At 39.1% G+C, this 23,281-nt stretch overlaps 1 protein-coding gene across 1 annotated transcript; it reads left to right on the top strand.

Annotated features, from left to right (window-relative positions):
- Window positions 1-22,189, top strand: Vbp1 (VHL binding protein 1). Its single transcript, XM_032889801.1, has 6 exons — window positions 1-119; window positions 17,767-17,891; window positions 18,351-18,417; window positions 19,420-19,518; window positions 20,419-20,557; window positions 21,958-22,189. The coding sequence occupies exons 1-6, from the start codon at window positions 36-38 to the stop codon at window positions 22,032-22,034; spliced, it is 591 nt and encodes a 196-aa protein (XP_032745692.1). The 5' UTR covers window positions 1-35; the 3' UTR covers window positions 22,035-22,189.
- The last annotated feature ends 1,092 nt before the right edge of the window (window positions 22,190-23,281 follow it).

Genomic DNA, 23,281 nt, shown 5'->3' with positions numbered 1-23,281 from the left:
GCGCAGGCCACAGTTCGCTCCGCCTCCTTCCCAAGATGGCGGCGGCTCAGGGAGGGCGCGGCTTGGAGGCGGGCAACGGTCGGCGACTGCACCTGGGGATTCCGGAAGCGGTGTTCGTGGTAAGCAGCCGTTACCCGGCGTCCTCCGCTGCCGGAGAGGGCCGCTTACCCGGGGTCGGGACCGGACAGCGCTTTCCGCTCGCTTCCGGGCCTAGAGTGCTGAGCGGAACCGGGATAAACGGCCCCGGAAGGGAACTGCTTCACCCGGAAGGGAAAGCGAGGTCTGTAAAGGGAACCGTGGGGAGAAACCTAAGTAAACGGTGCCGGAAGTTAACGTCCGGCACAGGATGTGACCGCTCGGCCTCCGGTCGGTTCCCGGGCCTGGTTCGTTGGGAGAAAGCGGGCTAAACGGCTCCGGATGGATACTGCCTGACCCGGAAGGGAACGTGTGGTCCCGGAAGGGAATATCGGGCGATTCACGGGCCTGGGCCGTGGGGAGAAACCTAGCTAAACGGTCCCGGAGGGGAACTTCCGGATCCGGAAGTGAGCGCCGGGTCCCGGAAAGAAAGGTCCGGCCTATAGTCCGTTCCTGGCTCTGAACCGTTGGTAGGAACGGCACTAAACGGTCCCGGAAGGGATCTTCCTGAAACGGAAGGGAACGGTTTGCCCACAAAAGTAAGGTCCGGCCATTCCCAGGCCTCGGTTGTTGGGCGGAACCCTGTTCTAGGGACCCGGAAGGGAAGGTCCGGTCCCGGAAGGGAACGTGTGGTCCCAGATCCAAACGTCCGGGTTGCAGTCGGTTCCCGGGCCTAACTAAACGGTCCCGGAGGGCAACTTCCAGACCCGGAAGTGAGCGCCGGGTCCCGGAATGAAACGTCCGGCCTGTATTCGGTTCCTGGCTCTGAACCGTTGGTAGGAACGGCACTAAACGGTCCCGGGAGGGAACTGCCTGATCCGGAAGGCAATGTGTGGTCCCGGAAGGGAACGTACGGCGATTCCCGGGCCTAGGTCGTCGGGAGGCACCGAGTTCTAGGGAACCGGAAGGGAACGTCCGGCCCCGGAAGGGAATTTTTGGTCCCGAATGCAAACTTCCGGGCTATAGTCGGTTCCCGGACCTGGGTCATTGGGAGAAACCGGGCTAAACAGCACCGGACAGTAACTGCCTGATCCTGAAGGGAACGTGTGGTCCCGGAAGGGAATATCGGGCGATTCATGGGCCTCCACCCTGGGGAGACACCGCATTAAAAGGTCCCGGAAGGGAAATTCCTGACCCGGAAGGGAACGGGCTGTTCCATAAAGGAACGTCCGGCGATTGCCGGGCCTGGGTCGCTGGGAGGAACCGAGTTCTAGGGACTCGGAAGGAAACGTGTGCTCCCGAATGCAAACTTCCGGCCTTCGGTCGGTTCCACGGCCTGGGTTGTTTGGGGAAACCGGGCTAAACGGCGCCGGATGGTAAATGCCTGAACCGGAAGGGAACGTGTGGTCCCGGAAGCGAGCATCCGGCGATTCACGGGCCTCGGTGTAGGGAGAAACGTTCCCGGATGGGAACGTCCCACCCCGGAAGTGAACGACTGATTAAGTCGGTTCCTGGGCCTGGGATTCTGCGCGGAACCAATTTGAGCGGCCCCGGAAAGGAACTGTCTGACCCGGATGGGAACGTGTGGTCCCGAAAGTAAACATCCGGCCTACATTCCGTTCCGGGCCTGGTTCCCGGGGAGGAATCGGGCTAAACGGTCCCGGAAGGGAAGGTCCGGCGATTGCCGGGCCTGGGTCGTTGGGAGGAACCAGGCTCTAGGCACCCGGAAGGGAACTCCGGGCCCCGGAAGTGAACGGCTGTCCGGCGGTCGGCTCCTAGGCCTTGGTACCGGGAAGGACCCGAGTTTAAGGTCCCGGAAGGGAACTCCCGGCCCCGGAAGGGAACGACTGTCCTCCGGTCGGCTCCTAGGCCTGGGTACCGGGAAGGACCCGAGTGTAAGGTCCCGGAAGGGAACTCCCGGCCCCGGAAGGGAACGACTGTCCTCCGGTCGGCTCCTAGGCCTGGGTACTGGGAAGGACCCGAGGTCAAAGGTCCCGGAAGTGAACCCGTGGCCCCGGAAGTGTACGCTCGGCCTGCAGTCGGTTCCTGGGCCTGGGGCGCTCGCCGGAACCGGGCTGCAGGGCCCCGGATGGGAAGGTGTGGTTCCGGCAGGAAACTTATGGCCTGAATTCCGTTCCCCGGCCAGGGTCCTTGGGAAAAACCCAGCTCAAGGGTCTCGGAAGGGAACGCGCGGCCGTTCTCTCCCTCTTTTCTTCTATTTTTGAGTTTTGTTTTCCAAAAAAAAACGTTCATTTTTTTCCCCCAGGAATTTTATTATTTTTTCTTCTCGTTTCTAAGGAATTTTTTTATGTTTTCTGAAAAAATATTTCATATATTTTCTATATTGTGAAAGTTATTTTTCCCGTAAATATTTGTGTGTGTGTGTGTGTAATTTTTTTTTCCCTCTTAATTTCAGGATCATTTTCCTGAAAAAAATTGTACTTTTTGGAAAAATTTTGTGTAATTTTTTTTCTGGAAAACTGTATTTTCTTTATATTTTCAAGCTTATTCTTTGGAAAATATATTCTGTTTTTTGTGTGTGAAACATTTCCTGTGTTTTTTAATTTTAATTTCACGATTATTTACCTGGAAAAATTGTTTTTTGTTTTTTTTTAAATATTGTCAGGACGATTTTTATCCAAAATGGCAATGATTTCCCTCAAATGCTTTCCGCGCCTTTAGGATTTTGAAGAATATTTTCCAAGATTTCTATTTTCATTTTAATGTGTATTCTGCGTGTTTTCTGGGGATTACTTTCAAAAATTAATATATTAATATATATATGTGATATTTAAAAATCAATATTTTAAATTTTATGTCAATTATATTCAGGATCGTTACAGGTGTAGGATTATTCTTCCCCAAAACCAATAATTTCGCTATTAACATTTGCTGTTATACTTTTAGTGTTTCGAGGATTACTCCGTATTTTCAGAACGATGTTCCCAAAAGAGAAAAAAAAATTAAAATAAAATCGTCTGGGTTGGGGATTTATTTAGCTCAGTGGTTAGAGCGCTGGTCTAGCAAGCGCAAGGCCCTGGGTTCGGTCCCCAGCTCCGAAAAAAAGAAAAATAAAGTCGTCCATACTTTTCCTTAAATGTTTCCGGCCTCTTCGACCTTTCAAGGATAATAATTTTCCAAAATTATGTTTAATTTTTTTTTTTTAAAAATCTATTCAGTGTCTCTCATCGAGACGATTTTCCCAAAAATAAACATTTTTTTTCCCCTTCGATATTTGGAGGATTTTTTTTTTTCAGGACTATTTCCCCCACCCAGAGAAGTAAATGTTTTTTTTCCCCTAAGTATTTTACGCGTCTTTAAATTTTGAGGATTATTTTAAGCAAAAAAAAAAAAAAAAATTTTTTTTTAAATCGATCTTTTTCGACATCTATGTCTGCGTCTTTTATGTTTTAAGGACGATTTTTCCCAAACCATTTCCTTAAAAAATTATTCTCCCAGGCTGGAGAGATGTCTCAGTGGTTAGAGCACCGACTGCTCTTCCAGAGGTCCTGAGTTCAATTCCCAGCAACCACATGGTGGCTCACAACCATCTGTAATGGGATCTGGTGCCCTCTTCTGGCCTGCACGTGTCCATGAAGGAAAAAGTTGCATCCATAATAAATAAATAAATCTTTAAAAAAAAAATTATTCTCCCCCTTTACAGGTGAGCGTCCTCATGAGGTCATTTTACGTATGGGAAAAAAAATCATTCTCAAAATGTAAGAGAAACAGAAAAACATTTCAGAAAAAAAAAAGTTTGGTTTTTTTTGGGAAAATGATCCCCAAAATATCAAAGAAGTGGAAAAAAATCTGAGGGAAAAATATACAGGATTTATTTTTCTGAAATAGTTTGTGTCTCTCATATTATCGGGATGATTTTCCCAAAAAAATACATTTTTTCCCTTAAATATTTTCTATCTTCAATACTTTTAAAATGGTTTCCTCCCCGCTCCTAAAAAAATCGCCAGTATTTTTTTTTCTTTTTTCTTTTTTTTTTTTGGCGATGGGGACCGAACCCAGGGACTTGCGCTTGCTAGGCAACAATATTTTTACTTAAATACAAAATACCTTAAATATTTTGAGAATTATCATTATTTTTTTCTACGATGATTTTTCCTCAAAATATTTTACTCGTCTTTAGAGTTTGAGGATTGTTTTAGCAAAAAAATAAAAAAATCCAATCTAATTTTATGTGTAAAACAAACAAAAATATTTTTCGGGAAAATAATCCCCAAAATATTAAAGGGGAGCAAAACATCTGAGGAAAAAATATACGGGGTTTATTTTTCTGAAATAGTTTCTGTGTCTTTATTATCAGGATGATTTTCCCGAAAAAATATACATTTTTCCCTTAAATATTTTCTGTCTTTAATATTTTCAAAATGGTTTCCCCCCACTCCCAAAAAAATCGTCAATATTTTTATTTAAATACAAAATTTTTTCAATATTTTGAGAATTTTTTTTTGCAGGATTTTTACCCCAAAATATTTTACGCGTCTTTACATTTTTACGATTATTTTAGCAAAAAAGAGAAACCCAATCGTATTAATTTTATATATAAAACAAACAAATATTTTTTTGGAAAATAAATAATCCCCAAAATATTAAAGACGCGTAAAATATTTTGGGGAAAAATATACAGGATTTTTCTGAAATAGTTTTTGTCTTTATTTTCAGGATGATTTTCCCGAAAAAATATACATTTTTCCTTAAATATTTTCTGTCTTCAATACTTTCAAAATGGTTTCCCCCCCGCTCCCATAAAAAGTCAATATTTTTACTTAAATACAAGATATGTTCAACATTTTGAGAATTATTTTTCCAGGACGATTTTTACCCCTAAAATATTTTACGCGTCGTCAGATTTTAAGGATTATTTTAGTTTAAAAAAAATCGTATTGATTTTATATATACAACAAAAAAAATTTTTGTAAAATAATCCCGAAAATATGAAATACGCAGAGAACATCTTTGGAAAATATGTACAGGATTTTTTTTTCTTTCTTTTTTTTCGGAGCTGAGGACCGAATCCAGGGCCTTGCGCTCGACCACTGAGCTAAATCCCCAACCCTTATATACAGGATTTATTTTTTCGAGATTTTTTTCTTTTACCGGGATGATTTTCCCAAAAATATACATTTTATTCCCTTACATATTTCCTTTCTATTTTTGTGGATTTTTATTTTACAAAATAATCGTCAAAAAAAGTTTTCCTCTGACCTCTCGGGACGAATTTTTCCCAAAACGTCGCCACGTTTTTTCCTTAGGTATTTCCCTTAAGTGTCTTTAACGTATAGAATTAAATGTATCGTATATTATGTGTTTACTACGTTGAGCTAAATATAATAGTATTGTCCATTAATATGTAATATGCATCAATTATAATTATCATCAATTAATATATAGTGTAGTTTAGGTATTTTCCGTGACTTTAATATATAGAATTAAAAATATATGTTTAATATTTTGAGCGAAATACAACAATATAACATATCATTGATATATAAAATGCATTTATTACGATTAATTACAGTTAATTACAGTTAATATATATAATATATGCTTATTTTCATGCCTTTAATAAATAGAATTAAGTGTATCATATATGATTAATATGTTGAGCTAAATACAGTAATACAGTAACACATCATTAATAAATAATATGTATTAATTATAATATAATTATAATTGACTACAATTAATAACATGAGTATTTTCTGTGTCTTCAATATATAGAATTAAATATATGTTTAATTTTTTGAGCTACATACAATATTACATCATTAATATATAAAATGCATTAATTATAATTAATTACAGTTAATATATATGATATATGCTTATTTCCGTGCCTTTAATATATAGAATTAAATATATCATATATTATATAATTAATATGTTGAGCTAAATACAGTAATAAACATCATTAATATATAATATGTATTAATTGTAATATGATTAACTACAATTAATATAAAACATTTGTTTAATATTTTCTGTGTCTTTAATATATAGAATTAAATATGTTTAATATGTTGACCGAAATACAATAATATAACATATCATTAATATATAAAGTGCATTAGTATGTTTATTTTCCATGCCTTTAATATATAAAATTTAATATATACTATTTTAATAATTTGAGCAAAATACAATAACATATCATTACTGTATAAAATGTATTAATCACACTATAATTACAGTTAATTAATATATAATATATGCTTATTTTCCGTGCCTCTAATATATAGAATTAAATATATCATATATTATAGATTAATAGTTGAGCTAAATACAGTAATATAACATTATTAATATATAATATGTATTAATTATAATATAATTATAATTAACTACAATTAATATATGACATATGTTGAATATTTTCCGAGTCTTTAATATGTAGAATTAAATATGTTTAATATGTTGCGCTAAATAAAACAATATAACATCATTAATATATAAAATGCATTAATATGTTTATTTTCCATGCCTTTAACATGTAGAATTTAATATATACTATGTTTAATATGTTGAACGAAATACAATAACATATCATTCATATATAAAATGCATTAATTAAAATTGATTACAGTTAATTAATATATAATATATTTATTTTCCGTGCCATTTACAGAATTAAATATATCATATATTATATGATTAATATGTTGAGCGAAATACAATAATATAGCAACACATCATTAATATATGTATTAATTATAATATAATTAAAATTAACCGCAATATTTAATATATTTTGAGTATTTTCCGTGTCTTTAATATATAGAATTAAATATATGTTTAATATGTTCAGCTAAATAAAACAATATATCATATCATTAATATATAAATGCATTAATTATAATATAATTAATTACAGTTAATATATATGATTCATGTTTATATTGAGCAAAATACAATAAAATAATAATATAACATATAATTAATTTATAAAAGCATTAATATGTTTATTTTCTGTGCCCTTAATATATATAATTTAATATATACTATGTTTAATATGTTGAGCAAAGTACAATAACATCATTAATATATAATATGTATTAATTATAATTATAATTAGGTACAATTAATATATGACATGTTGAATATTTTCCGAGTCTTTAATATATAGAATTAAATATATGTTTAATATATTGAGCGAAATACAATAATATAACATATCATTAATATATAAAATGCATTAATTACGATTAATTACAGTGAATTCCAGGTAATTAATATATATATAATATATGCTTATTTTCCATGCCTTTAATGAATAGAATTAAGTGTATCATATATGATTAATATGTTGAGCTAAATACAGTAATATATTAACACATTAATAAATAATATGTATTAATTATAATATAATTATAATTGACTACAAATAATAACATGAGTATTTCCTGTGTCTTTAATATATAGGATTAAATATATATGTTTAATTTGTTGAGCTACATACAATAATATAACATCATTAATGTATAAAATGCATTAATTATAATATAATTACAGTTAATTAATATAATATGTTTACTCTCCGTGCCTTCTATACAATTAAATTTATCATATATGATTAATGTGTTGAGCTAAATACAGTAATATAGTAACACATTAATATATAATAGGCATTAATTATAATAAAATAATATAATCAATTATAATAAATTAACTATAGTTAATTAATATACAATTTATGCTTATTTTCCGTGCCTTTAATATATAGGTTTAAATATCATATTACATGATTAATATATTGAACTAAATATACTATTGATGTGTTATAATTAATTACAGCTAATTTACATATAACGTATATTAATACTCCGTAGGATCATACATTGTTACCGTTCTTATTAGCATCATCCTGTGATTCAATATCTATACCCAGTGTAACGTCCGTCTCGGGGGTTGACGCAAATGACGTAAAATCCCAGCGCCGACGTTGGCCTGTGACCGTTGGAGCCGTGCGCAGAGTTTGGCGCTCGGATCCGTGGCGAAAATGGCGGGGCCGCGTTCAGTGCAAAGCGAAGGGGGAGAGGATTAGTAAATAATAATAATGCAAACAATATACATAATAATATAATAATAATGCAAATATCATAAATAATGAGGATGTTAATAATAATGTAAATAATAATAGTAATGTAAATAATACTAATGTAAGCTATAAGATAAATAGTAATGTAAATATAAATAATGAGGATGTTAATAATGTAAATAATAATAATGTAAATATTAATGTAAGCTATAATATAAATAGTAATGTAAATATAAATAATGAGGATGTTAATAATGTAAATAATAATAATGTAAATAATATTAATGTAAGTTATAATATAAATAATAATGTAAATATAAATAATGAGGATGTTAATAATGTAAATAATAATAATGTAAATATTAATGTAAGCTATAATATAAATAATAATGTAAATATAAATAATGAGGATGTTAATAATGTAAATAATAATGTAAATATTAATGTAAGCTATAATATAAATAGTAATGTAAATATAAATAACGAGGATGTTAATAATGTATATAATAATAATGTAAATATTAATGTAAGCTATAATATAAATAGTAATGTAAATATAAATAATGAGGATGTTAATAATGTAAATAATAATAGTGTAAATAATATTAATGTAAGCTATAATATAAATAATGCAAATAATATAAATAATAATGTAAATAATAATGCAAATATTATAAATGAGGATGTTAATAATAATGTAAATAATAATAGTAATGTAAATAATATTAATGTAAGCTATAATATAAATAGTAATGTAAATATAAATAATGAGGATGTTAATAATGTAAATAATAATAATGTAAATATTAATGTAAGCTATAATATAAATAGTAATGTAAATATAAATAATGAGGATGTTAATAATGTAAATAATAATAATGTAAATATTAATGTAAGCTATAATATAAATAGTAATGTAAATATAAATAATGAGGATGTTAATAATAATGTAAATAATAATAGTGTAAATAATATTAATGTAAGCTATAATATAAATAATAATGTAAATAATAATGTAAATATAAATAATGAGGATGTTAATAATGTAAATAATATTAATGTAAGCTATAATATAAATACTAATGTAAATAATAGTATAAGTAATAATGAGGTAAATAATTTTTTTTTTTTTTTGGTTCTTTTTTTCGGAGCTGGGGACCGAACCCAGGGCCTTATGCTTGCTAGGCAAGCGCTCTACCACTGAGCTAAATCCCCAACCCCAGTAAATAATATTAATAATATAAATAATAACGTAAATATAAATAATGTTAATAGTAATGTAAATAATATTAATAACAATGCAAATAATAATGTAAACGATAATATAAATAATAAAGTAAATAATATTTTAAGTAATAATGATGTAAATATTAATAATAATATAAATATAATATAAATAATGGTTTAAATAATAATAGTAATAATAATGTAAATAATCGCGTATACTTTGATTTTTATTCTTTCTTTCAGATTTTTATACTTTTTAATGATTTATTATGTTTTATTTTTTACTTTTTTTGTTTCCTAGTTTGATTCCCGTGTTTTTTCCTGTGTCACATTTTCTAAAAATTGATATATATTTGAGATCTACTTGGAGAGTTAGACATTTTTATCCGATTTGTTAACATTTTATTACAACCATTTATTTGAGAATTTATTCCAAAAGTTAGAAATTTTTTATATTTATTTTATATCTATTTTCTTATTTATTTTTCTTAATTTTTTTGTTTTTTTCTTGTGTGTTTTCCATTTCACTTTTTAAAAACTTACTAAGGTTTTATTAAAACTATTTACTAAAGGTTTTCTTATTTATTTCAAAGATTTGGAATTCTTCAATTTAAAACATTAAAATGTTCTTAAAACGGTTTAAATATTAAAATTTTAAAATTAAAACTGTTAAAATATTTTCACTTAAAATATTAACTGTTTTTAAAACTCACGTATTTATTTGAAAAATTAAAAATTTTTACTTTAAAATGTCTTTTTGAAATATAAGAAATTTTATAACTTAAAACATCTATTAACGTTTCATAAAATTTATCTAAAACCTCGTTTATTTTAAAAATTAAGTTAGTTTAATTGAAAAAATTTACTAACAATAAAATCAAAAATCGAAGGAAGCGCAAGTCGCGATTTTAAATCTCGCGATATTTTCCCTTGTCGTTGCAGGATGTCATGGCCGTTAAAATGTCCCGATATTTAACGGTGTCTCGCGTTAAAATCCCGCGATATCTCCCGCCTTACACTTTAAAATCCTGCCATGTTTCCTGTATGGACGTTAAATCCCGCGATATTAACCGAGTCTCACGATAATTCCCGTCCCCTGTTAAAATCCCGCGGTATTAACTGTCTCACGATATCTCCCATCTGCCACTATATTTCCGGTCCGGACATTAAAATCCCGCGTCATTTCCTGAGTCCCGCGATATTTCTCATCTGCTGCCTGAAAATCCCGCGGTATTAACCGAGTCTCACGATAGTTCCCGTCACCCGCATTAAAAATCCCGCGATAACACTCGTCTGCCACTATATTTCCGGTCCGGACATAAAATGCCGCGTTATTTACTGAGTCCGGTGATATTTCCCGTCTGTTGCCTTAAAATCCCGCGGTATTAACAGTCTCTCACGGTATCTCCCGTCTCCCGCTCTAAAATCTCACAACATTAACTGTCTCTCGGTTATATCTCGCGATATTTCCCCCTCTGGTCCCATGAGGCCGTTAAAATTGTGATATTTCATGTCTCACGGGATATTTTCTCCACTTCTTGCAGGAGGTCCTGGTTGTTAAAATCTCGCGATATCACCCGGCTTTCACTTTAAAATCCTGCCATATTTCCTGTATGGACGTTAAATCCCGCGATAGTAACCGAGTCTCAGGAGAGTTCCCGTGTCCCGCGTTAAAATCCCACGATATCTCCCAGCTCCCACTATATTTCCGGTCCGGACATTAAAATCCCGCAGTATTAACCAAGTCTCTCACGGTATCTCCCGTCTCCTGCTCTAAAATCTCACATTAACCGTTTCTCGGGTTATAACTCGCGATATCTCCCCCTCTCCTCCCATGAGGCCGTTAAAATTGTGAGGTATTTCATGTCTCCAGGGATATTTCTCTCTCTTCTCGCAGGAGGTCATGGTCGTTAAAACCTCGCGATATCTCTGCCTTTCGCTTTAAAATCCTGCCATTTTCCTGTATGGAAGTAAAATCCCGCGATATTAACCGAGTCTCACGATAATTCCCGTCTCCCGTGTTAAAATCCCGCGATATCTCCAGGCTGCCCTTACATTTCCTGTCCGGACATTAAAATCCCGCGTCATTTCCTGAGACCCGCGCTATTTCTCATCTGCTCCCTGAAAATCCCGCAGTATTAACCGTTTCTCGCTTTATAACTCGCGATATCTCCCCCTCTCCTCCCATGAGGCCGTTAAAATTGTGAGGTATTTCATGTCTCCCGGGATATTTCTCTCTCTTCTCGCAGGAGGTCATGGTCGTTAAAACCTCGCGATATCTCTGCCTTTCGCTTTAAAATCCTGCCTTTTTCCTCTATGGAAGTAAAATCCCGCGATATTAACCGAGTCTCACGATAGTTCCCGTCTCCCGCGTTAAAATCCCGCGATATCTCCCGGCTGCCACTATATTTCCGGTCCGGACATTAAAATCCCGCGTCATTTCCTGAGTCCCGCGCTATTTCTCGTCTGCTGCGTTAAAATCCCGCAGTATTAACCGAGTGTCTGGGGTTGTGACTCGCGATATTTCCCCCTCTCGTCTCATGAGTCCGTTAAAATTGTGAGATATTTCCCGTCTCCGGGAATATTTCCCCCTGTTCTCGCAGGAGGTCATGGTCGTTAAAACCTCGCGATATCTCTGCCTTTCGCTTTAAAATCCTGCCATTTTCCTGTATGGAAGTAAAATCCCGCGATATTAACCGAGTCTCACGATAATTCCCGTCTCCCGTGTTAAAATCCCGCGATATCTCCCGGCTGCCACTATATTTTCGGTCCGGACATTAAAATCCCGCGTCATTTCCTGAGTCCCGCGATATTTCTTGTCCCGCCGTGTTAACCGTCTCTCGGGTTATAATTCGCGATATTCCCCGCCCCCCTCAATGCAGGAGGTCGTTAAAATCCCACGGTTTTTCCCGCACGGACGTTAAAATCCCACGGTGTCTTCCTCCTCCCCTGCCACAGGAGGACATGGACGCCTTCGTGGCGCAGCCCTGTGGTTTTTATTTCATTGATTAATAACATTTCTGTAAAATGAAAAGCGAGGGGATATTTCTTTTTAAATATTGAAATGATTTTAATTTCAGATATTCATTAACTTTTCACATACGAATATTTTATCAAAAGTATTTGAAATCCATTTCAAAAATTAGAAATTTTTTAATTTATTTTTTACCTTTTTTTTTTTTTTGTGGTTTTTTTTTCGGAGCTGGGGACCGAACCATGGCCTCCCGCTTCCTAGGTAAGCGCTCTAACCACTGAGCTAAGTCCCCAACCCTCCTTTTGTTTTGTTTTTAAAGAGACACGTGATCTTCCTCTGTCGCTTAGGCTGTCCTAGAACTGTGGACGTCGCCCATGCTGATAAGTTTTGTTTTTTGTTTTTTGTTTTTTTGGGTTTTTTTTTTTTTCCGGAGCTGGGGACCCAACCCAGGGCCTTGCGCTTGGTAGGCAAGCGCTCTAACCACTGAGCTAAGTCCCCAACCCCTCCTTTTGTTTTGTTTTTAAAGAGACACGTGATCTTTCTCTGTCGCTTAGGCTGTCCTAGAACTTAGGACGTCGCCCATGCTGATAAGTTTTTTTGTTTGTTTTTTGTTTTTTGGGTTTTTTTTTTTCCGAGCTGGGGACCCAGACCAGGGGCCTTGCGCTTCCTAGGCAAGCGCGCAGTAACCACTGAGCTAAGACCCCAACCCCGTAAAGAGAGAGAAGTTTGAGGGGCCAGGGAGGTGACTTGCAGAGGACCCAGGTTTGGCTCCAACCACCCACACGTCTGCTTAACAACCTTTATTTTGCATCTCCAGTTCCTGGGGATCTGACACCCTCTCCTGGCCCCTGAGGGCACTGCATGCCTATGGCGTGTAGACACACACGCAGGCAAAACACCTATGTACATAGGAAAGTATGTCCTCCGGTACAAAAGATCCTTGTACCTGTGCGGTAAGATACAGGACAAGAAAATTAATATTTTTTTTTTTTTTTTTTTTTTTTTTGGTTCTTTTTTTTGAGCTGGGATCGAACAGGGCCTTGCGCTTGTTACCAACCCCGGAAGATTCCCTCTTTAATATAGGTAGAAATATTCTTTATCAGAGATTTAGGAGACCATCTTGCTAACTGGTAAATAAAAACAGATGTAAATATGTAAAAAAAAAAAAGATTTATTAACTTTTTTTAATCTATTGATATTTTATCAAAACTGTTTAAAATCTATTTCAAAAACTAGAAGTTTTTCATATATATTTTGTCTTGTTTTCTTCTTACTTTTTGTTTTTTCCCATTTTTAAAATATTAAGATTTTATGAAAACGACATAAAATCCACCTATTTGAAAAATTAAAAAATTTTTAATCTAAAATGTTTAATATTTTTCTTAAAACTATTTGCTTAAAACGTATGTTAAATATTAAAATTCAGTAATTTTAGACACTTATTAAATTTTAGGAAAACTATTTAAGACCTGTTCGTTTGAAAAATTAAATAGTTTTAACGTAAAAGATTAACATTTTATTAAAACAAAAAATGAAAGGATTTTAATTCTCGCGACATTTCTCTCCCTCGCCCCAGGAGGCTGTTAAAGATCCTGAGATATTTCCCGTCTCCCGCATTAAATTCCCGCGATATTTCCCTTGTGGCCGTTAAATTCCCGAGATGTTTCTCATCCTTATATTAGAATCGTGAGATATTGTCCACCTCCCGCCATATTTGCCGCCTCCCGTGTTAAAATCCCGCGATGTTTCCCGTACTCTGTGCTATTTCACGGGTGCACCGTGAAATCTCGCGACATTTCTCCATCTCATCAAAGGAGGCCCTTAAATATGCGCGGTATTTCCCTTCTCCACCGATATTTCCTATCTGGACTTTAAATTCCCGAGATATTTCCCGTCTGGACATTAAAATCCTGCGATATTAACTGCCTCCTGCGTTAAAATCCCGCGATATTTCCCGTCTCTCCCGTGATATTCCCGAGATGTTTCTCGTCCGGATAAAAAAGTCGTGAGATATTTCCCCCCTCCTGCCATGTTCCCGCTTCCAACGTTAAAATCCCATGATGTTTCCCGTACTCTGTGTTATTGCTCAATTGGACATTAAAATCTCGCGATATTTCTCTATCTCATCACAGGAGGCCATTATATATGCGCGGTATTTCTTCTCTCTTATTTCTATCTGGACTTCAAATTCCCGAGATATTTCCCGTTTGGACATTAAAATCCTGGGATATTAACTGCCTCCTGCGTTAAAATCCCGCGATATTTCCCGTCTCTCCCGTGAAATTCCCGAGATGTTTCTCGTCCGGATAAAAAAGTCGTGAGATATTTCCCCCCCTCCCGCCATGTTTCCCGCTTCTAACGTTAAAATCCCGTGATGTTTCCCGTACTCTGTGTTATTTCTCAAGTGGACATTAAAATCTCGTGATATTTCTCCATATCATCACAGGAGGCCGTTACATTCGCGCGATATTTCCCGGCTGGAGGTTAAAATCCTGGGATTTCAACTGCCTCCTGCGTTACAATCCCGCGATATTTCCCGTCTCTCCTTTTAAATTCCCGAGACGTTTCTAGTTTGGACAGTAGAATGTGAGATATTTCCCCCCTCCCGCCATATTTGCCGCCTCCCATGGTAAAATCCCGCATGTCCGCTACTCTGTTATTTCTTGGATGGACAGTGAAATCTCGCGATATTTCTCCATTTCATCACAGGAGGCCGTTAAATTCGCGCGATATTTCCCGTCTGGACGTTAAAATCCTGGTATATTAACTGCCTCCTGCGTTAAATTCCTGCGATATTTCCCATCTGGACATTAAAGTCGTGAAATATTTCCCTTCTCCCGCCTTATTTCCCGACTCTCGCTTTAAAATCCCGCGAGATTAACTGCCTCTCTTAATAAAATCTCGCGATATCTCCTGTGTGTCCTTTAAATTCTCGATATGTTTCTTAACCTTACATTTGAGTTAGATATTGTTCCATTCGCGCCGTATTTCCTGCAAGCCCCCTTTTTTTTTTTGTTTTTGGTTCTTCTTTTTTCGGAGCTGGGGACCGAACCTAGGGCTTTGCGCGTCCTAGGCCAGCGCTCTAACCACTGAGCTAAATCCCCAACCCCTGCATGGCACGTTTTAAAACCGCGATATTTCCTCTTTTTCGTGTTCAATTCCCACCATAGCTCCACGTCTCGTTTAAATCACGAGATATTTCCCGCCCCTCGCGTTAAAATCCCGCATTATCTCCTGTGTGGCTGTCAAATTCCTGAGATATTTCTCATCCGGACATTAAAATCGCGAGATATTTCCCTCCTTTCCGCCATATTTTCTGCCTCCCCTGTTAAAGTCCCGCGATGTTTCCCGTACTCTGTGTTATTTCTCGTTTCACGTTAACACCTCGCGATATTTCTCTCCCTGTTCTCACAGGAGGCCGTTAAATTCTCGCGGCATTTCCGGTGTGGCGGTTAATATCTCGCGATGTTAACCGTCTCTCCCGTAAAATCTCGCGACTTTTTCTACTTTTCTCAGGGCGCCTTTATAATCTTGAGCTATTCCCTGTCTCCCACGTTAAAATCCCGTGATATCTCCCGTGTGGCCATTAAATTCCCGAGACGTTTCTCATCTGGACATTAAAATCGTGAGATATTTCACCCCTCCCGCCATATTTTCCTCCTCCGATGTTAAAATCCCGCGTTATCTCCCGTGTGGCCGAAAATTCCCGAGATGTTTCTCGTTCGGATTTAGAATCGTGAGATATTTCCCTCCTCCCGCCATGTTTTCTGCCTCCTACGTTAAAATTCCGCGAGGTTTCCCGTACTCTGTGATATTTCTCGAGTGGAGAGTAAAATCTCGCGATGTTTCTCCATGTCATCAAAGGAAACCGTTAAATTCCCGCGATAATTCCCGTCTGGACGTTAAAATCATGGGAGATTAACTGTCTCCTGCTTTAAAATCCTGCGCTATCTTGTGTGTGGCTGTTAAATCCCGAGACGTTTCTCGGTTGGACATTAGAATGTGAGATAATTCCCGCCTCCCGCCATATTTTCCTCCTCCGATGTTAAAATCCCGCGTTATCTCCCGTGTGGCCGAAAATTCCCGAGATGTTTCTCGTTCGGATTTAGAATCGTGAGATATTTCCCTCCTCCCGCCATGTTTTCTGCCTCCTACGTTAAAATTCCGCGAGGTTTCCCGTACTCTGTGATATTTCTCGAGTGGAGTGTAAAATCTCGCGATGTTTCTCCATCTCATCAAAGGAAACCGTTAAATTCCCGCGATAATTCCCGTCTGGACGTTAAAATCATGGGAGATTAACTGTCTCCTGCTTTAAAATCCTGCGCTATCTTGCGTGTGGCTGTTAAATCCCGAGATGTTTCTCGTTCGGATATTAGAGTCGTGAGATATTTCTCCCCTCCCGCCATATTTCCCGCATCCCGTGTTAAAATCCCGTGATATTTCCCGTGTTGCCATTAAATTCCCGAGACGTTTATCTTTCGGACATTACAATCGTGAGATATTTCCCCCATCCCGCCATATTTCCTGCCTCTTTAATATCTCGCAACATTAACTGCCTCTCGTGATGAAATCCCGCGATATCTCCCGTGTGGCCATTAAATTCCCGAGACGTTTCTCTTTCGGACATTACAATCGTGAGATATTTCCCCCATTTCGCCATATTTCCTGCCTCTTTAAAATCTCGCAACATTAACCGCCTCTGGTGATGAAATCCCGCGATATCTCCCGTGTGGCCATTAAATTCTCGAGATGTTTCTCGTTCTGACATTACAATCGTGAGATATTTCCCCCATCCCGCCATATTTCTTGCCTCTTTAAAATCTCGCAACATTAACTGCCTCTCATGATGAAATCCCGCGATATCTCCCGTGTGGCCATTAAATTCTCGAGATGTTTCTCGTTCCGACATTACAATCGTGAGATATTTCCCCCTACCCGCCATATTTTCGCCTCCCACGTTAAAATCCCGCGATATTTCCCCCCTCCCGCCATATTTGCTGTCTCCAACGTTAATATCCCGCGATATTTTCCCATTCCTGTCATGGGAGACCGTTATACTCCCGCGATATTTCCCATCTGGACGTTAAAATCCCAGGATATTAACCGCCTCTCGCGTTAAAATCTCGCGACGTTTCACCCTCGGGGCAGGATGCTGTTAAAATCTTGAGATATTCCCCGTCTCCCGCAGTAAATCCCCGAGATATTTCTCGTCTGGCATTAAAATCGTGAGATATTTCCCCCCCCCCGCCATGTTTTCCGCCTCCCGTGTTAAAATCCCGCGATATCTCCCACGTGGCCAATAAAATCCTGAGACGTTTCTCCTTTGGACATTAGAATCGTGAGATATTTCCCCCCTCCCGCCATGTTTTCCGCCTCCTGCTCTAAAATCTCGTGACTTTTCCCGCGTCTCTTGCTAACATCTCGCGATATCTCCCCGCAGGAAGATGTGGACGCCTTTATGGCCCAACCCGGAAATGAGAGCGCGGACGCTGCGCTGCGGAAGCTGGACGAGCGCTACCAGAAATACAAGTTCATGGAGCTCAGCCTCGCACAGCGCAAGCGCAGGTGACCGGAAGTGGGCGGGGCCGCGGCCGGAAGTTTCTCCTGGGGTGGCGTAGAGTGGGCGGGGCTCCGACCGGAAGTGGGCCCGGGGGCAGGCGGGGAAGTGGGCGGGGACGAGCGCTACTGGAAATACAAATACATGGCACTCAGCTAAGCAGAGCGCAAGCGCAGGTGACCGGAAGTGGGCGGTGCCCTGACCAGAAATGGGGTCTGGGGTGGAAGGGGAGTGGGCGTTGATGAGCGCTACAAGAAACACAAGTTCATGGAGCTCCGCCTCGCACAGCGCAAGCGCAAATGAAAGGAAGTGGGCGGGGCCCAGGCCGGAAGTGGGCGATAGTGGGTTGGCCCAGGGTGGGCGGGGACTAGCGCTACCAGAAATGGGGTATATATATGTATATATATATATTTTTTTTGGTCCGTGATGCCATGCTGACCCCTGACCCTTGACCCCCTACCCCGCAGGCTGAAGTCGCAGATCCCCGAGATCAAGCAGACGCTGGAGATCCTCAAATACATGCAGCGGAAGAAGGTGAGGGGCGGGGATATGCAAATGAGGGTCCCGGCATGCAAATTGGCATTCCGTGGATGCCAATGAGAGCTCTGCATGCAAATGAGAGCTCTGTTCAGGCCACTGTATTTTGCATATGCAAATGAAGGCCCTGTCCATGGCAGTGAGCCTCTTGCGTATGCAAATGTTAAATTTCGTGTGGTCCCACATGTGACCTATGTGACCTTAAATTCCCATTACACCTATGTGACCTTTGCATCCCTGTGACCCCATGTGACCTATGTTTTTCTTATATCCCCATGACCCCTGTGTGACCTTTCCATTCCCATGAACCCCATGAGACCTTCATGACCTTCATACCCCTTGTCCCCCATGTGTCCTTTGCATCCTCTTGACCCCCATGTGACTTCTGTGACCCCTATGTGACCTTTGGATCCCGGTGACCCCATGTGACCTATGTTACCCTTGCATCCCGTCACCCCTATGTGACCTTTACATTCCTGTGGCCTCCCATGTGATCTATGTGACCTTTACATTCCCGTGACCTACATGACCTTTATACCCCCCCCGTGGCCCCCATGTCACTTCTGTGACCCTTATGTGATTTTTGCATTACTGTGACCCCCATGAGCCCCATGTGACCTTTGTATCCCCTGACCCCCCCATGTGACCTTTGCATCCCCATGACACCCATCTGACCTTTGCATCCCTGTTACCCCATGTGACCTATGGGACTCTTACATCCCCGTGTCCCCTATGTGACCTTTACATCCCTGTGGCCTCCCATGTGCCCCATGTGACCTTTGCATCCCCATGCCCCCTATGTGACTTCTGTGACCCCTATGTGACCTTTGCATCCCTGTGACCCCCATGTGCCCCATGTGACCTTTGCATCCCCGTGAACCCCCATGTGACATTAGCATTTTTGTGACCCCCCATGTGACCCATGTGACCTACATAACCTTTGCATCCCCGTGACTCCCATGTGACCTTCGTGACCTTTGCACCCTGCCCTCCCCGCAGGGGTCGCCCCACGCCATGGAGACGCGCTTCCTGCTGGCCGACAACCTGTACTGCAAGGCCTTGGTGCCCCCAACGGACAGGGTCTGCCTGTGGCTGGGGGTGAGTGCGGTGGGCGGGGCAGGGCCAGGACCTATGGATGGTGATCAGGGTGGCCCCGACCTATAGGTTAAGCGGTCATGGCCGCGACCGTGACGTATAGATTATGTGACTGTGACGTATGGATTATGTGACATACGTGACCTATATGTGCCCTGACCTATACGTTTTCAACTCTGACTTTTTTACATTGTGGGGTGCCCCAAGCTATAGGTTGTGCAATAATGGCCGTGGCCGTGACCTATAGATTACGGAGTGATCGCTCTGACTGTAATGTATAGGTTATGGAATGGTGGCCGTGAATGTCACCTATAGACCATGGAGGTGTCCCGACAGTGACCTGTGTAGATTACAGGGTCCCCTCACCTATACGTTATTAATTGAGTGTCGTGAGTGCTGCCTACAGACAAATAGGGAAGGGATGTGACCTATAGGTTACGCAGTGACATGATGTATAGATTAAGCAGCCACCATAATGTATAGATTGTTCAGTCATGGATGTGACTGTAACGTATGGGTTATGTAGTTGCCTTAACATGTACATTGTGCAGGAACCATAACGTATAGATTATCCAGTAATGGCCATGGTTGTAGCGTATAGATTATGTATTGAGGTAACAGATTATTACCGTCATGGCCGCAACCATAACATATAGATTGTGCAGCGACCACAATGTGTAGATTAGTCAGCAGACATAACCTATATCTTGCGCAGCGACCACAACCTATTGTACAGCGATGTAATGTATAGATTATATATGTGATATAAAAGTGAATATATTACATAACCTAGATCACACAATGACATGACATATAGATCATGTTGTAACCGTAACCTATAGACTACGCCGTGACGGAACCTATAGATCGCGTGATCGTAACGTATAGACCCCCCCTCCCCAGGCCAACGTGATGCTGGAGTACGACGTGGACGAGGCCCGGGCGCTGCTGGAGAAAAACCTGGCGACAGCGGCGCGGAACCTGGAGGCCCTGGAGGACGACCTGGACTTCCTGCGGGACCAGTTCACCACCACGGAAGTCAGTATCCTGGACGTATGGACGGGGATGGGGGGGACGTGAGGGACGGTAAGAGTTCGTTCCTGGTTTAACGTATAGAAAATAGAGGAAAGGATGAGTTTATTCTCAGCTTAACATACAGAGAAGGGATAATTAATTTATTAATGTAAAGAAGAGAATAGATTTATTCTTAATGTATAGAAAGGAATGGGTTTGTTCTCAAGTTAATGTATAGAAAAGAACTGATTCATTCTTAATGTAACAGAAACGTATAGAAAATAGAGGAAAGGATGAGTTTATCCTCAGGCTAACACATAGAGGAGAAAGTCTGAGTTTATTAATGTAAAGAATACATTTATTCCTAATGTATAGAAAAGGATGGATTTATTCCTAATGTATAGAAAAGAATGGGCTTGTTCTCAAGTTAATGTATAGAAAAGAATCAATCCATTCTTAATGTAAAGGAAAACATAACGAAGAGAATGAATTTAATCTTTAATTAATGTAAAGATTAAATTCATTCCTGTGCGACCAGTTCACCATGGTGGTCAGTATCCTGGATGTATGGATGGGGGTGGGGGGGACGCGTGGGACGGGAAGAATACGTTCCTAAGTTAATGTATAGAAAAGAAAGAATAGATTCATTCTTAATGTAAAGGAAAGAATGAGTTTATTCTGAAATTAATGTATAGAAAAGAATGAATTTATTCTTAACTTAATGTAAAGAATAGATTTGCTCTCAAATGTGAAGAAAAATGTAAAGAACGGATTTATCCCTAAGTTAATGTATACAAAGGAAAGAATGGGTTCGTTCTTAATGTAAAGGAAAGGATTGAGTTTATTCTGAAATTAATGTATAGAAGAGAATGGATTCGTTCTCAAATTATCGAAAAGAATGGGTTTATTCCTAACTTGATGTATAGAAAGGAATGAATTTATTCCTAAGTTAATGTAAAGAATAAATTTACTCTCAAATGTGAAGAAAAATGTAAAGAACGGATTTATCCCTAAGTTAATGTATAGGAAAGAATGGATTTAGTCCTAAGTTAATGTATAGGAAAGAACGGATTTATCCCTAAATAAACGCAAAGAAAAAGAACAAATTCGTTCTTAAACGCAAAGAAAGACGTATATAAAAGGATGGATTTGTTCTCAAATTTTTTAAAAGAATGGGTTTATTCCTAATTTAATGTATAGAAAGGAGTGTATTTATTCTTAATGTAAAGAATAAATTTACTCTCAAATGCGAAGAAAAATGTAAAGAACGGATCCACTCCTAAGTCAACGTATAGGAAACCCAGAACGCGTTCATCCGCGGATGAACCTAAAGCGACCCCAGCCCCTGTGCACGAGTCCCCACCCACCCGTGTGTGTCCTATACGTCCCGGATCCTCTTTACGTTTTCCTTGACCCCCGACCCCGCAGACATGGCGCGCGTTTACAACTGGGACGTGAAGCGCAGGAGCCGGGACGACAGCGGCGCCGCCAAGAGCAAAGCGTAAGGGCGCCCACCACTGCGCTCGCCCGCCCGATGTCCATCTCACGCCTAAACATTAATGTATATGTCACCGGTTTAATGTATATCGCACCCGATTTTTTTTTCCTCCCCAACCCACCCCACCCCCCACAGCAGAATTAAAAACCTGAAGAGACGCCATCTTGTTTACCCTGCTCTGCGGATGTAAACCCCCGTGTCCTCGACGTAAACGAGAACGTATAGATCCCACGTCGTTCGGGTTCTGGGGGCCGGGGACGGTTGCGAGCTTCGTGATTTGCATGGGGGAGGCGCTAACCATTGGACGCCGAGCCCGTGCAGTTTTTGGGTCGGCTGAGCATCGCAGCGAATGGGGGAGGGGGAGGGAGGAGGGGTGGGAGGGTTAGGTGGGGTTTGTAGGGGGTAGGAGGAGGTGGGTGGGGAGAGGGGTAGGAGAGGGGGGATAAGGGGATGGGGGTGGGGGAAGTGAGGGGTGGGGAGGGGGGGGGGGTGGGGTTGCCGTAAAGGAAAGGGAGCGTGAAGCCTCGTCATTGATGTAAAAGAAAAGGAATATAAATCTGTATCATTAACGTAAACAGGAAGCGTAAATCCGCATTAGCATAAATTAGCATAAACGTTAATCTCAGTTATCAGCAAATAGAAATAAATGTAAATAATCTGCATTAACGTAAATAACTAAGTCTACATTATTAATGTTCATAAATATTAATGTAAGTCAGTGTTACTAACATAAATGAACATAGACATAAGTGCATTACCATAAATTAACATAAATATAAAACGTCATTATTAGCTAGAAATAAATGTAAATAATCTGCATCATTAGCGTAAGTAACTAAGTCTGTATCACTAATGTAAATAAATATGAATGTAAATCAGCATTATTAATGTAAATTAACATAGACATAAATCAGCATTAGCATAAATTAACATAAATGTGAACCCACGTTATAAATGAATGGAAATAAACGTAAATAATCTGCATTATTAATGTAAATAACTAAGCCTGCCTTCTTAATGTAAATAAATATTAATGTAAATCAGCATTATTAACATGAATGGACGTAAACTTAAGTCCGCATTAGCATAAATTAGCATAAATATTCATCTTGACTATTAGGAAATAAAAATAAATATAAATCTCCATTATTAACGTAAATGGACATAAATATAAATCTGCGTTATTAGTGTAAATAAATATGAATGTGAATCTGTGTTATTTAAATAAATGAGCAACCACATAAGTCCACATTA

Source organism: Rattus rattus, chromosome X (assembly GCF_011064425.1).
Source record: "Rattus rattus isolate New Zealand chromosome X, Rrattus_CSIRO_v1, whole genome shotgun sequence".
Classification (NCBI taxonomy): domain Eukaryota; kingdom Metazoa; phylum Chordata; class Mammalia; order Rodentia; family Muridae; genus Rattus; species Rattus rattus.
This window is presented reverse-complemented; position numbering and strand designations above follow the sequence as displayed.